General features: G+C 41.5%; 1 protein-coding gene across 1 annotated transcript in view; it reads right to left on the bottom strand.

Annotated features, from left to right (window-relative positions):
- stk24 (serine/threonine kinase 24) overlaps positions 1–16,332 on the bottom strand; it is a 31,077-nt gene extending 14,745 nt beyond the window's left edge. Inside the window, 2 exon segments of the mRNA NM_001130225.1 lie at positions 1,141–1,371; positions 16,165–16,332. Coding sequence (NP_001123697.1) covers positions 1,141–1,371; positions 16,165–16,206 — 273 coding nt within the window. The 5' untranslated portion in view covers positions 16,207–16,332.
- Positions 16,333–16,833: the final 501 nt, after the last annotated feature.

Raw genomic sequence — 16,833 nt, 5'->3', positions numbered from 1 at the left:
GCAAAAGCCCCCAGTTTTAGATAGATAAGTACAGAGAAGGAAACATGGCAGAAAATGAGACAATTAAAGCAAGAGCCATGCAGGACCAATTCTCAGCCTGCAGTTAGAGAATCGGCCAATCGACAAGCACTGTGTCTCACTAAGTACAGACACCAAAGTCGATTTTGACACAAAAACGCATACCTGCACCTCCACGACAAAATCCACTCATCCACCCACTTGGTGCTCTGAGTTCAGCACACAGCTCACACTCCATTAGGGAAAATAAAACAAATCACCAATAAAGAAAGTTAAGGCTTTTAGGGGATCCAAGGAGGAGTAGTTCAACAACCACAGCTGCGGGGACTCATAAAGCAGCCTACTGCCTCACAGCTATTGTTGGAGTGCAATATGTTAGCATTTAGAATTCTAAAATGCAAAGGGTCATGTTTTAATAGGTCCAACAGGCTGAGGTCAAGTTGCTTCTTTCAAACTGATGCTGTTTAGCACCGTACCTTCCTACAGCTTTACTAAACACTGCACCATTTTATAAAATTACCCCTATGGCCTTTGACTCCAAAAGTTGCAGCTAAGAAACAGTTGGGGGTGGCCTCAGGTGTGACATTCCTATAGTATCTACCAATATAATATGGGGCCCTAAAAGCTGTTACTGAGCATCCTACTAATTATTTTCATTTGGTGCTGCATACTTTACATACAGGGAAAAAAAATCATGTGAGTTTGTTAAAAAATAGAGAAAATATGTAAGATGTACTTGTCATGCAATGAAGAGCAGATTAGTAGGTTATAATACATACAAGCAGCACCACTCTAAAACAAACCTGTGGTTTTTTTTTTGTATTTGAAAAGGGAGGTTCATCTTTAAGTTAACTTTTAATATATTATAGAATGGCCAATTCTAAGCAATTTTTTAACTGGTCTTCATTATTTATTTATTATTGTTTTCGAATGATTAGCCTTCTTCAGCCAACTCTTTGCAGTTTTTAAATGGGGGTCACTGACCCCAGCAGTATAAAAGACACTGTTGCACTGTGAAGCTACAATTTTATTGTTATTGTTACTTTTAGTAAATGTATTTTCTATTCTGGCCCTCTCCTATTTATATACCAGTCTCTCATCCAAACTAGTTGCATTACTCACCTTAAGATAAGAGCCATAATACTTGGTCACGTAGGGGCTATCACATTGACTAAGCACAGTTATTTCTTGCTGAATATCCTCTATTTCATCTTCTGCTTCTTCCAGATCTATAATTTTTATGGCAACAACTTTCTGAGTCCTATTGTCAATTCCTTTAAAGACTTCTCCAAATGAGCCTTTGCCTATTTTCTCTAGTTTTCTGAACAGTTCCTCTGGATCAGCTTTAAGACTCTGCAAAACAAAAATTACAAATGTATATGCATAAAACATAAAAAAGTTGTGTATTACAGAATAAAACAGTTTCTAAGAAACAGAAAGGGATCTTTACTATTTAGCCACACAAGACAGAAGAATGCTTTATATACACTGTAGGTTCTGAAGGTTAGGATTATCAGACTGCTCAATGCACTATATTAATAATAATCCATTGTATATTGCTTCCTGCAACTTCAGAATCTCTGAAGTGAATTATCAGTGCTGTTTGGCTACTGCTTACTATTTTCATAACTTGGCCATTTAGCACAATTATTATTACCTATATACTCGAGTATAAGCCGATCCGAATATAAGACGAGGTACCTAATTTTACCTAAGAAAACTGGAAAAACTTATTGACTCGAGTATAAGCCTAGGGTGATAAATGCAGCAGCTACTGCTAAATTTCAATAATCAAAATAAATACCAATAAAATTACATAAATTGAGGGATCAGTGGGGTATATGTAAACTAGCTCTGTAAGTGGAGAAGAGGGTCAACAAAAACAATATGGTATCAACAATGATAACTTAACACTACCCCCTTAGCTCAATTAGCAACCAAGCTAAAACACTTTAACTATTTATAGTTTATACAGAATATAAAGTGCAATGTCTAGTGCAGAATGGGACAGGTGAGGATGGTAGATGAAGAAACTGGAGTCTATAGAAGGATGCCTGTGGGTAGTGCATAGAGAGAAGGGGACAGTTCAGGCATAAAGTTTAAAAAAAAATGTGGAACAGCAAACTAAAGGGACAAACAGACTTTTGGAGTTTAAAAATAAAATAAAATTAAAAAAGCTTCCTGGTAAAGAAGGTGGCCATGGGCATCATGAAATACTGAACCCCGCCCCCAAAGTTTTTTGGGTGCTGAAAAACTAGCCTTATACTCGAGTATATACGGTATTTTTATATTTATATTATTATTACTGGGCTTTAATCTCTTTTTTTTGTTAATTTATATTCCTATTACTAAGTTAGGTACTTTATATTGAGTCAGTAGCTTATGGGCCCATGTATGCGGCCACTGAACAATTTATTTTGCCCTTTTCTAACAAGATTTCAAGATTTCTCTTATAACTTTTTTGCCCATCTTAAGCCAGTCTAGATTAGTACAACCTTACAGAATGCATTAGAGCAGTGCTGTCCAACTTCTACGGTGCCGAGGGCCAGAATTTCTCTAGCATACATGGTGGAGGGCCGCTAATTGAAGCCAGTTTTGACCACTCCCCTTTTTGAAACCACACCCACTTCAAACCACACCTATTTTATCACAATGGTGGTAGCACAGCAAAATCCCAAATGCTTGGTCCTTACTGTGGGGATATCAACTGTCATTCATATGTGAAAGAATTATGTCATATTAAGATATACCCTTAAATTCCATATGCCTCCTCCTCCCCTGTGGATAGCACAGCAACCCCCAGTACATAATTACACACCTTAGGGACCATTTAATGGCTATTTCCAACTGCTAACAAACTCCCACAACAAACCCCTGCCAGGTTCACCTCCCACAAGCAGCATAGGGCAAGCAGAGTATGGCACACACAGGCAGCACTCTGCCTGTCCTATGCTGTCTGTGTGTGCCATACTCTGCCTGTCCTACCCTGCCTGTGTGTGCCATACTCTGCCTTCCCTATGCTGCCTCTGTGTGCCATACTCTGCCTGCCCTACCCTGCCTGTGTGTGCCATACTCTGCCTGCCCTACCCTGACTGTGTGTGCCATACTCTGCCTGCCCTACCCTTCCTGTGTGTGCCATACTCTGCCTGCCCTACCCTTCCTGTGTGTGCCATACTCTGCCTGCCCTACCCTGCCTGTGTGTGCCATACTCTGCCTGCCCTACCCTGCCTGTGTGTGCCATACTCTGCCTGCCCTACCCTGCCTGTGTGTGCCATACTCTGCCTGCCCTACCCAGCCTGTGTGTGCCATACTCTGCCTGCCCTACCCTTCCTGTGTGTGCCATACTCTGCCTGTCCTACCCTGACTGTGTGTGCCATACTCTGCCTGCCCTACCCTTCCTGTGTGTGCCATACCCTCCCTGACCTATGCTGCCTGTGTGTGCCATACTCTACCTGCCCTATGCCGGCTGTATGTGCCATACTCTGCCTACAGTACCTATGTCTGAGGTGTGAAGAAGTGAACAATGGTAGTGATTACAGTCTGAGCCTGAGGTGTGAACACTGCAGGGGGTGGACAATACAGAGATTAAAAGGTGTGAAAAACACAGGGGATTACATTTTTAAACAATACAGAGGGATTACAGCCTGAATCTCAGTACTGATACCATTTAATGCTTGCTCAAAGGTAAGCCATCAAAGCAGCCAGACAGGTGGGGGGCCACACAGAGGGGGGTCGCGGGCCGCCAGTTGGACAGCACTGCATTAGAGTATTAAAATGTGCCCATAAAGAAGTTCACATTATTATGGAGCAGCAATAATTGTATTGTCTTGTGCTCCCAAAACCATAGCTATATATTATGCCCTAAGGATAATGTCACACCAGGCATGAGGAAAATGCATCAAGGTCAGTGAGCACTGGCAGGAAAGGTGGATTTCTGCCTGAAAATGCCAAGTGTGCTATATGAAATCTACCGTGTGTGGGCAGGGACAGACTCATCTTTGATATCAGCTCTGCTTTTCAGAGAATGGACTAAACCTTTGGCCTTACGGCCAAACCATCAAATTAGCCCAATATCATCGCCACCCATAGGTGTGCATATTGGGAGAAGATCCGCTCACTTGGCAACCATGCCAAAATGAGCAGACATATTGTGCAACCTGGCTTTGCACATGACTGGCCAAACTGCATAGCTACCGTATATACTCGAGTATAAGCCGAGTTTTTCAGCACAAAAAATGTGCTCAAAAAGTAGCCCTCGGCTTATACTCGAGTATACCTTCCCCCTACCTACCTCCCTCCACTTGTGCCTGGCCTGGCGACTCTCGCCGAAGTGAATGGACGTTCGTCCATCTGTCTGTGTGCACGCGCGTCACGGACGCATATGCGACCTTGTATCCTCAGTTCGTGCTTTGCCAGGAGGGACCGATTGTCAAATACTATATCGGCGCGCAGGGAGACACACACATGCTCGCACACGGCGCCTTGCATTCTAGGTGCATTCTTCGGTGCAGATGCCGTCCTGTATCCTCAGATCCTGCTTCGCCAGGAGGGACCGATTGTCACATACTATATCGGCGTGTAGTATTTGACAATCGACAAGTGACAAGCGCACACGGCGCCTTGCATTCTGGAAACCAGCTTCGGTGCACGGACACACACCGCACCCTGCATCCTCAGATCCTGCTTCGGCAGGAGGGACACAAGTGGAGGGAGGGAGGACAAAGGACGGACACAAGTAAATAAATATTATTTAGGCATTTTATTATTCACACCGGCATTTCAATTCTCTCCAGGGCCCACCATGGGTAAGTCTTGCTGTATACAGATAGTGGTGCCAAGGTAATTTAAGAGTGCATTAGGTCTCAAAAAACTTTTGTGAGTACAGGGTGTAGATAAAGGCTAAAGCTTTCTTACTAAACCTCAGCTCCAAAACATAAATACCTTGCCAATGCAAAAAACAAGGAATATAAAATAAATATACAATTAAAATGTATTGTATTGCTCTACTTATTGACTGCAAATGGAGATGTTACCCTTGAAAGTGATTAGGATGACAGAGCAGAAGATGCAGAAGGAGAGGGCTTTGCAAGGCAGTACCTGGGGCAAGAAAGTATTACCCATAACTACAGTATGTGATATCATTCACATTTGCATTACCCCAAGGCTTGGTAAACGGCACACGAGCCAGAGTAAGTAATTGGTACAATAACTTGTTATTTACAAAAATTAAATTTGTATTAAGTCCAGCATCAAGTATTATTTTGCGCTTGTAACTACTATTGTAGTACTGTGGTGGGACTTGTACACTGGGGTCCAAGTACTTGATAATTAGTATGGCAGCTACCTTAGCGTTCCTAAACTTGCTTTTGTCTGCTGCTGTAGCATTTTTCTTTCCCTAAAGTTATCTATTTATTTATCTGTTATTTATTTGATTATTGAAACTTAGCAGTAGCGGTTGCATTTCCCACCCTAGGCTTATACTCGAGTCAATAAGTTTTTCCAGTTTTATTAGGTAAAATTAGGTACCTCGGCTTATATTCGGATCGGCTTATACTCGAGTATATACGGTATATGCTGGGGAACACCAGCCACAGATTTTACTAAATTCTTTGAATGTTACCAAATTTTAGTCTGGGCATCTGGCATAAGCAGCTAATTCAGTTGCAAATGACCACATAGGATAGTCTATTCCTGCAAAAAAAAATTTATGATTTGGTACTAAAGTTACAAATAGTGTTAGGGCTCTGGCACACGGGGAGATTAGTCGCCCGCGACAAATCTCCTGTGTCTCGGGCAACTAATCTCCCCCAAATGCCATCCCACCGGCAAAAATGTAAATCGCCGGTGGGATGGCATACGCGGCGGCACAATTTCCATCCCACCGCGGCGCGTATGCCATCCCACCGGCGATTTACATTGTCGCCGGTGGGATGGCAATCCGGGGAGATTAGTCGCCCGCGAACAGGGAGTTTTGTCGCAGGCGACTAATCTCCCCGTGTGCCAGAGCCCTTATAACTTACCTGGCAGCATATATATTTGCATTATGAGTAATGTTAGCAAGCAAACCAATACAGAAGCACAACTGCACTGAAATTCACAATAAATATTGTAATATAATAAGCTATTTCATAAATTACCTGCTATAATTTCATTAAAACCATGTATTAACATGAAAAAAGGCACAAAGTATGAGTGCTGTAGTCTGCATTATGGTCCCTTCCAGCAGGTATAGCCTCAAAGCATTATTGGGGTTATGTAATACAAGAAGGAAAGTTTGCTATACTGTACTTCTCATCACCTACAGGTAGTATTTACTGGTCACCTGTTTAAAAGCATGCATCTTATTGGTTGCTATGGGTTACTGCTCCTGGACAAATCTTGTACCTTTTATTACATAAGGGGGTATGTACATACCGTACTTAACCATACCACATACCCAATACAGCAGTTTGTCTCTATAGAAATGTGAAAGACAAGCAACATCTATGAGATTTGGCAACTGTGCACTGCCTGCATAACGTACAGCTGTACAGCAATATGCATGTTCCACCATTAAGATATATGACCATGTATCCAGATCCAAGAGATTACTAGCATGCATATTGTGCCAGAAGTAAAACAAAAACTGCACTGCATAAATAAAAAGATACTAATTTGTACAAGCTACCTCTATATGTTCTGATGGCAAAATAAGATAAGCAGGGTTTCCCACTGTGGGCAGTGGATAGGGTACCACTTCAGAATAATGGCTCACTGTGACTGAGAATGCAAAGATTAATAAAAAATTGGTCACTTTATTATGGTATGGAGACTTGCAACCCCCGTTATGACCCAGAGAGCTATGCACCAGTGACTGTATGCTCCTGGTAGAGCAGCGATTCCCAACCAGTGGTTTAGGAGGAACATGTTGCTCACCAACCCCTTGGATGATGCTCCCAGTGGCTTCAAATTCTTGGCTTGCAGCAAGTTTTGGTTGCATAAAAACAAGGTGTACTGACAAACAAGAGTCTCCTGTAGGCTGCCAGTTCACATAGGGCAGGGGTCCTCAAATTTCTTTACCAAGGGGCCAGTTCAATGGCCCCTAAAGGCCCCCATACACAGGCCGATAGAAGCTGCCGATATCGGTCCCTTGGACCGATTCGGCAGCTAATCAGCCCGTGTATGGGCAGAAACGAGTGGCCTGGCCGACCGATATCTGGCCTGAAATTGGGCAGATATCGATCGGCCAGGTTAGAAAATCCAGTCGGATCGGGGACCGCATCGGCTCGTTGATGCGGTCCCCGAACCGACTGCCCCATGGCTGCAAGTGTAATCCGATCGTTTGGCCCCACTTTAGCCACTTGCTACCCGATATCGCCCACCCGTAGGTGGGGATATCGTGTGAAGATCCACTCGCTTGGCGACATCGCCAAGCGAGCGGATCTTATAGTGTATGGGGACCTTAAGTTTGGCATTATAAAACACTAATCCAAAAGATGGGTTATTTTCACTGCAAACCACCTTCCTTTATAAACAGGACAATAGGATTAGAGCAGAGGCAGTTTTCAGAATTGGCTATGTCAGTATCTTCTAGCATTTTGTAGCTGTGACAAGTAGCTGCTCATTAACAGGGGCTTCTCAGCAAATTCAATTAGTTTTATCAGCTCCTTTGAAGTTTGTTGGAATCAAAAAGGGACAGAAATTGCTAAAGTGAAACTGGTTTTAAATTCTCAGAAATAACAGAAATCGAAGATATTTCTTAACTGAAACGATAGGCAAGAAGGATTTTTGGCACAGGCCCTTTTCACTGAGTTTATGTTAAAAAGGAGTGTGTACTGAACCTTTAAGGGGGGCTTAAATAGCCATAATCATGCAGTTTCTAGCAAGAGTCAAGAGCATGAAGAAACTATGTTCAGCTGTTAGACGTTAGTATGTGTTGTACTTTCCCAAATTGCTTCCTGTAGCAGTAGCATGTTTAAAACTTCTAGGGTGCATGCTTGTTCATATGCCGCCCTACCCTTTTCTGTGGTTAACACTACAGCTCCAGCAAATAATAAGCCCTAAATCAATAACAAGATCCAATCTAAATCCAAGCTGTGACAGTGATGGACCCAATACATGTGTTTCTATGTAATGGAAAGCATATATATTCTAATCAGAAAATAATCAAGAGCGTCAGTTAAAAATTAAAGGGAAACAGATGTGGTGATGGGCTATGTACTAGGCAACAGGAAGCAATATTCCCTTAAGCATATGAGTCATACACAGCCTCATGTACTGTAAATCAGGTTTTACCACACAATTAAAGCCAAGGCATCCAGCCACTACAACCCTAATTACTAAATACCTGCCTGCTACACAGAGGGGCAATATAAGGAACATACAAAATTCTATGTTAAGAAGACCAGAGGATATGCAAGAAGCTTATTTAGCTTATCCTGCTACTTTTACTAATCCACCTTTTTGGCCTCTGAAGCGATTCAAGTTTGCAGGCATAGGTTTCTACTATATATATATATATATATATATATATATATATATATATATATATATATATATATATATATAGAGTAATAAACCTTTCTATTTTTGCATTTATATTTTGCTCACAATCTCAAGTCCACAGAGAGCACTCATGGCATAAATATATATGTGTGTGCTTTTTCACCCATGTAGCCCTGGCCCCACAGCCCCAAATCCAGTGTTGTAGTTGATGAATTACAAGTTATTTCTTTATTATTTAGGTACCAAGCATAATGCTGCACAGGGTTTGACACAGGAATCCCTACCAGGCACAATGGTACCGGGCCCTGCAGGAGAGAAACCTCAAACACAGGAGCACTCAGTAGGATTTATGTGCCTGCCCTGGCCAGATCCATCCTGTTCCATCTGACAAATATTAACTTTCCCCCAAGGAAGGGAGGAATGAGAAAGTTTTCTGGAAATGTAAACAAACGTAATTTTACTTTATTTTTGTACGCTCTGCTTCTGTGTGAATGGGTATTTTGTAACATTCAACTTAATTCCCCAAAACATTTTATTTCTGTTGTATATTCAGATTTGCAATATAAATGCACTTTTATCTTTTTGGTAGCACAACTGCCAGCATCCCACCACAACTCAAAGGCTGAATGTTGTACACAAAGCTGAATGTTGTAGTCCATCATCATCTGGATGGTTACAGGATGCCCATGCCAGTTTCTATAGATAATTCTTCAGCAAAGAAGTTATTCCCTTGAAATTAAGTGTTTTTAAACCAGGAAATGAATGAAAGACAGAAAGGGAGGGAGAAGTGAAAACATATCTGCCATACTTCATGTAATTTATACCACATGGCCTAGGGTACCAGCGTTCATAACAGTTATTAGGAACTGCCGTTTGGTGGGAGCAATTAAACCAATAACTACAACACATACTGTCAATGGTAAATGCAACCTTCCTGGCTTTATAGCAAAAGAAAGTTACAGTTAAAAAAGGTAAACAACATCAAAGTAGGAACATGAATGGATGTCTGATTAGTTTATGCCATTTCTTCTTAATGCTTTGTGAAATGATACTGATTTTTTATGATGCTCATAGGCTAGAATGATCCAAACCTGTCCACACAGAAAATGCACTGCTATGTCATATGCTAATAAACATGTATTGTTTCCACCAAGATCAAAAAATACAAACACCCAGGCACCTGCACAGGCTGTAACTAAAAAGGAACTAACATACCCTGTTCATTTATAATATGGGGACCCCATAACGTGGCCAACCGGTACTGTATAAATGCCAATGAATGCTGCACCATGTTGTGATGAGAAAATCTGTCATGGCCACCATTTTGGTCCAGGGGGGTACATCAAGCTTTATCCTATGCTTCCATGCACAGTAATCCATATGTGCTCACCTACCACATTAATGTGTTATAGAATATCCTGTTACTAGCAACTTTGAAATTGGTCTTAATTTTTTTTCTACTATTTAAATAATTTGCCTTCCTCTTCTATGTCTTAACAGCTTTCAAATGGGCATCCCTGACCCCGACGGCCAAAAAGCTATTGCACTGTGAGCTTACAATTTTATTATTATTTATTATTGTTACTTTTTATTGCTTACCTTTCCATTCAGTCCCTCTCCAGTTTCTATATCAGACTCTTGTTCAAACCACTACCTAGTTGCTAAGGTAAACTAGACTGCAGCAACCAAATTGCTGCTGAAATTCCAAACTGGAGATCTGCTGAACAAAAAGCTAAATAATTGAAAAACCACAAAAAAATAAAAACCTATTGCAAATTGTCTCCAGTCATACTAGAAGTTTAAAGGAAAATTAAATTTAAAGGAGTAGTGACTATAAGCATCCCATTCACCTTGCATCTTTCTTGAGGCACTGTCCCAGCTGCACATTTGTTTGTGAATCTGTTGCAAAGCACAAAGCTCTTGAGTGTAAAGGTCCCCATACACGGGCCGATTCTAGCTGCCGATATCGGTCCCTTAGACCGATTCGGCAGCTAATCGGCCCGTGTATGGGCACTACCGACGGGACTACTCCAGGGCCAAACGATCGAATTAGCCTGGATTATCCCCCATAGGTGGGGGATATCGGGAGAAGATCCGCTCACTTGACGACATTGCCAAGCAAGCGGATCTGAAGGTGTATGGGATTCATAAACCTAAATAAAATGTATTAATGACAATACACATAAATTCCAAAAATACAAATATATTATCTTTTTATACATCTACATCAGTTACCATAGGAGGAAAAAGCACTCTAGTGACCGACAAACTGGCAGCATTAGAACAATGCTTACAAGTAACAGATGGCACGCCAGGCCTGACGCTGAATCCCTTCTCTGGTATTATTGAAAAAAAAAACTCACTAAGTGTACCTGAAATGAAATGGTCATTGAAATGACTAAATTCAATGATGTAAGGGAATCAGCAGCCTTTCTGAAATATCAGATAAAACCAAAGTGAAGCAGACAGGTAGATTATTAGTTTGCAATCCTGGCCTTTCATACCCCAGACCATTTATAAATCCTCCTTACAATTGTAAAGTTTGTGCCAGAATAAATCGTAATTATTCAGTTTAATTAAGAATAATAATATTTATGGATAGAATATTGCATACTTAAAACAATAAAGGCCAAGCACAACAAGAATAACATCAATAATATTAAGACAATGCAATGGTGGGGAGAGAAAAAATTAATTCCAAAGTTAGGCCTCTTCTTTTCTAATTAGAGTATATATCATTGAAACTACTGTAATTAGCCTGCAAAGCCTGGCAGTCACAAAAAATACAAATACACAAAAATGCTGGAGAACTCACTGCAAAGTGAATATCAGTGTTCAAAGAATAGACAAAGTGTCAGGCTTTAGTTTGCACGTTTTGAAGACTGGATAACTAATATCCACCTTGAGTGTTGCAACATCTCCTGTGTATTTGGAGTATTATACCTATGTATTTGCATACATTTACAAAAGGGTATTGTGTATGACGGTTGTTTTATTCTGAAATAAAGCACTCTTCCCTTGAGGGAGTAAAATAGTGGCTATAAATCCAGTAAACCAAAAATCTCATCTTGTCTAAAGAAAAACTGAGTTTAAAGGGGTGGTTTACATCAACTTATTGTACAGCGCTGCGGAATATGTTGGCGCTTTATAAATAAATGTTAATGTAATGTTAATGTAAAGGGTGTATACATCAAACATACAAATACTGACAATATAGCAGCTACAAGGGCCCTTGGTTTTTGGCAGATATGATCTAAAAGGAGAAAGGGGATTGAAACACAAGGACTAGTGGTTTCCTAGACAGATTAGCTCTTCTTGGCCCGCAAAGAATTAGTGTCTACAATCTTACCTATGCTTGTGGCCCAGATTTGGCAGTGAGTAGCTACTTGTGCTTGACAGATTGTAAAGGACAGGTGGAAGCATCATTTTGCCCATCAGGCTAAAAAAACATATATGCAGTAGGACACACTTTCCAAACCAACATTCCAGCAGGCACTTATACCACACACGATTTGTGTTCTTTTAAAAAAAAAAAAAAAAAGAGACAAAACCACCATGTACTTCCTCCTATGCACGAGCGGTACTTCCTTGTTCCTAGTTACACGTTTATGCAATATATTGATGTAGCAATGGTTCCGCTGGCTGGGTCAAGGCAAGTGTGTTCTAAAATCAGAATACAGAAATGTCTTTATTACAATGTTAACTCGTTATTAGGTAAGGTGGGCCCTCAACAAAACCACTGCCTTGGGGCAACAAAATGGCACTGTGCCCCACAAACTAATATTAAACCCATAAAAATATATATGTCTGTATATTTGCTCTAGAAGCAACATTTTTGGATGCATAGCCTGTAGGAGGGACCAGATTTGCATGGCTTCAAACACAATTCAATATTGTGTTTATAATAGAAGCTACAGGAATACCTTCTACTTTGAAAAAGCAGCTACTGTATGTAAAAAAAGCAATTGAAACAAAACTAAACTGTTGCTTATTTTTATGGCAGCAGGTTGCTCTTACCTTGCAGCTACCTGTGGAAGCAGAATTGGGTTCTATAGACACTGTCTCCCATTTCTCCTAAAGGTGGCCATACACGGGCTGATTGTAGCTGCCGACATTGGGCCCTTGGACCGATTCGGCAGCTTATCGGCCCATGTAGGTGAAACAACGACTGGCCTGCCCGACCGATATCTGGCCTGAAGTCAGATTCGCCTATTCCAGTCGTTATAATTCAATTGACAGAAATAGCTTAGATTCCCCCGATATCGCCCACTCGTAGGTGGGGATATCGGGAGATGATCTGCTCGCTTGGCAACCTTGATCTTTACGTGTATGGCCACCTTAAGTGTTCAGTGGTTGCAAAGGTGATACTGGGAGATAACAAGCGATGAAACCTGGAGCAGTAGTAAGAAGCAGCTCATTTGTAGTAGGCCTATATGAGGCCTTAAAAGGAAAACTATACCCGCAAACAATGCAGGTCTCCATAAAAATATATTGCATAAACAAGCTCATATGTAAAACCCTGTTAAATAAACTGGGTTTTACATATGAGCTCTAAATAAACCATTTTCATAAATATATGTTTTTAGTAGTATGTGCTATTGGGTAATCCTAAATAGAAAATTGCCATTTTAAGAATTAAGGGCCACCTCCTGGGATCATAGGATTCACAGTGCACACAAACAAACCAAGGTACACATACATGCTAGGCCATGTCAGCGAATTAATGGGCAGCGTTCTGTCTTTTGCTCCCACACTTCTTGTTACTGTTAGAGCAGCATTATTTCTGGTCATGTGATCTCTGAGGGAGCACACAGTCCATCACTAAATGGTGGATCAAGGGAAAGGATGTAAAAGGGCAATATTTACGGATATATATTCCAGTTTGGCAAAATTATTTAATAGGTCACAACATAATATAAATTATCTGTTGGTTAAGTATTCATTTTGGGGGTATAGTTTTCCTTTAAAGGCCTATGGTACTAGTAGATATACAGTATATTTAAAAAACACACGCACAAAGTTCACTATAACAGAAGGCCTTACAGGCCTTTTCAACTTACTCTACATCAGGGATCCCCAACCTTTTATACCCGTGAGCCACATTCAAATGATAAAAGTGTTGGGGAGCAACACAAGCATGAAAAAAGTTCCTGAAGGTGCCAATAAGAGCTATAATTGGCTACTTAATAGCCCCTATGTTGAATGGAAGCCTATAGAAGGCTCTGTTTGGCAATTACATTGGGTTTTTATGCAATCAAACTTGCCTCCTAACCAGAAATCCAAAAATAAGCACCTGCTTTGAGGCCACTGAGAGCAACATCCAAGGGTTTGGTGAGCAACATGTTGCTCATGAACCACTGGTTGGGGATCACTGCTCTACATGATTGTTTTTATGACCACCAGCTTGACCAAAGAGGCCACAGGCATAAGTTTTACAGGATCTAGTTTGCAAGTCTAAGAAGGTGCCTTGCATTACAAACCAAAGGAAAATAAACAAACCAGGCAGCAACGCTTCACTATATTTTACTATGATTATTTCCTGTTGGCAAATAAGCAAGTGTTCAGAGGAAAATGCTGGAGCTCTATGAATAAAGAATGAGTAAATTAAAGAGTCCTGCAATGTAGTCATGCTGTTTATGGGAATGCATGTTTCTAGATTGGAAACGTTCCATGACAGCCCTATAACCCCATATTAAGGTGAAGCTCTGGTCAGCATTCTGCAGTTGTTCCAGTGCCTGTTCTCAGTAAACCCAGTCAAAAGTGCATGTATTTTGGACATGCTTACATGGACATGGTTGATTACCATTTGAGCCCCCTGAACTACTGTGAGCCGGGAACAGTTCTCTCTTGGTGGGGCGGGGAGACTAAGAGCTATATACAATGCTAATAAAAGCATTGTCTGACCAGTTAAAATTCTACCATAACAAACATTTAGGCTGACAAAGATGCCACCAGAAGTACGGCTGGTAAAGTGCCACACCCTAAGGGGATGGTAAAAATCAAAGTGGCAAATTACAATGGACAAGAATACACCCAAAATGCTTGTGAATGAATCACACTGTAGATAATCTGCCAAAATTGTAAATGAGCTGTAATCAGTGAGGTACAAGTTGCACTGCAGCACAAAGGCCAGGGACCTGTAAAACTAGTTGGTTTCAATGACCAGTTTTTCTACTGCAGTAATGAGTGCGAGTAATGTACAAGGTATCTCTTCCTATGTGGGACAGAGGTGCAGAAAAGCGTCCCCACCCTAGAAGTTAATCAGTTGGCTGCATGATGTCTTCAAATTGATTTTTATGGCCCTAAGTCACAAGAGCAACACAGACCCCTTTGTAAAAGAACAACATTTTACAATTTGATCTGGACCTTAGTATGTAACTGCACTGCTACCCATCAATATGGGACAGTCGTTTTACAAAGCTGCTTGAGTTTATTTCAAGGCAAATGGTGACAAACAGCAGAAAAGGGTTATGGGAAAACATAATGCAGAAAGCACCTCTAAATAGATGCCAATATGTATTTCTTATCCTGTTAGGCACTAATAAGAGCTTATCTCATGCAGGGCTTTATAAAGCAACTTAATCTAAGAAGTCCAAGGCCTTTAACCTAAGGATTATGTTACAGGCAGATAGAATCTAAACTACTTTTCGGAGACTCTTATTCCTTATTATTATTATTAATATTATTTATACACTACATTTATTTTATTTAACCTGTCAATTTTAAATTGAGATTTAGTAACCCTTTCAAACTAGAAAACTGATATTGAGCACATGGTCACTGTCAAAGTAGTGGTTTAACTGGCAAGTTGGGGAGCTATAGAAACAAAAATTCAATTTAAGAATAAAAATTAAACTTAATTGCGGCCTCTCACATACTTAGTCACTGTTCCCCATTCCCCTTAGCCACACCAGCACTTTACTTACAGAAATGTCAAACAGTGGCACAGGCCTAAAAAGTTTCCATTGTTAATAAACAAAAAGCATGTTTATGTCACAGTTTTATGTTTATGTCAGTTGCTTTACTCAGTGTGTAAAGAATTATTGGATCTGGATTCTTTACTCAACACAGCTGTAGTAGATGGGAAAGCAATGTAGGTGTGTAACAGAAAGTCACAGTGTAAGGGACACCCAGCACCATTACACATGTCACTATGAGCAATTACATATAAATGAACCAGATGTATAAATGGATTTAGCCACTAAAATGGGCTGATCTGATTAATCTGATTAAAACTCCCACAATAAATGCCAGCTGAAGATCATTTTGGGGGGGGCAGCAAGGTGAACTCGTATTTGCTCCCACAGATGTGCTAGGACTGTGGCCAATAACAGTAATGTTTCCCGTATGATGAGTTAAAGGTTTCCGGGCAAACCATGCACCTCAATATGCAGACTCAATGGAATAAGGTCCCAAATGCCTTGATTTCTAGCCTGATCTGTAGCCTGGAGCATCAATACCTGCACTCAGATGTCCAACCTGCGGCCCCCCAGCAGCTGTACTAACTACTCACACTATCCAGCCTCCATTCCCCAGCATTCTATGCAAGCCAAGTTTCTGGGAGTTGTAGTTCAACTGCTGAAGGGCCGCAGACAGACTAATATATACCAGAAGGGGTCGAAAGCCAAGCTAAAGGCGAAGGTAGGACGCGGCAGAGCTCACCTGTATCCCAGGCAGGCCGGGCTGCACCGGGGAGTGACTCATACTGATGTGCCGGCAGCACAACCCCGGCCCTTACATCCACTGCGATACCGAGGAGTGTTCCCCGGTCCCCCGGGCTTCCCTCTGCCTACGAGTCCGGGCCCAGGAGGAGGAGGAGCAGCCGGGGGCAGAGCTGGGGAGCAGGAAGAGATTGGCTTTATTATTGTGCTGGAGAGGAGGATTTCCGGCGGCGGCTGAGGCCAATGATCACACGAAATGGGGAGAAGCAAGTTTGAGGCTGCAGTAGATACAAGGCGATGTCACCACGGTTTCCTCTCTCGTACAGAAAACTAGAGCAGGAAACAAGAAGAGCAATAACCACCCATCTACCCTCCTCCTCCTCCTCCTGTCTCTTCCCCTCACACAGCTCCTCCTGCGCCCTCACTCTCGCCAGGGCAATGGCATGTCACTTTAATCGGACTCATCTGCTTCTCTCCCTTGGGAGCTTTCCCCCTGCCCCTGGGTGAGACACAGCTGCCACCCCTGGGTGCCTGTATAGCAGGAGGCGCTACTGCACTTAGGGTGCGTTTAGTTCATGCCTATCTAGTGTGGGAGAGTAATCAGGCACAATATACCCCTGTATTAGTACTGACAAGGCTACAGGTATCAGAAGGGGAAAACCAGCAAGTG

This window comes from Xenopus tropicalis, chromosome 2 (assembly GCF_000004195.4).
Source record: "Xenopus tropicalis strain Nigerian chromosome 2, UCB_Xtro_10.0, whole genome shotgun sequence".
Classification (NCBI taxonomy): Eukaryota; Metazoa; Chordata; class Amphibia; order Anura; family Pipidae; genus Xenopus; species Xenopus tropicalis.
Note: the sequence above shows the minus strand (reverse complement) of the source record. Positions and strands in the feature narration are given on the sequence as shown.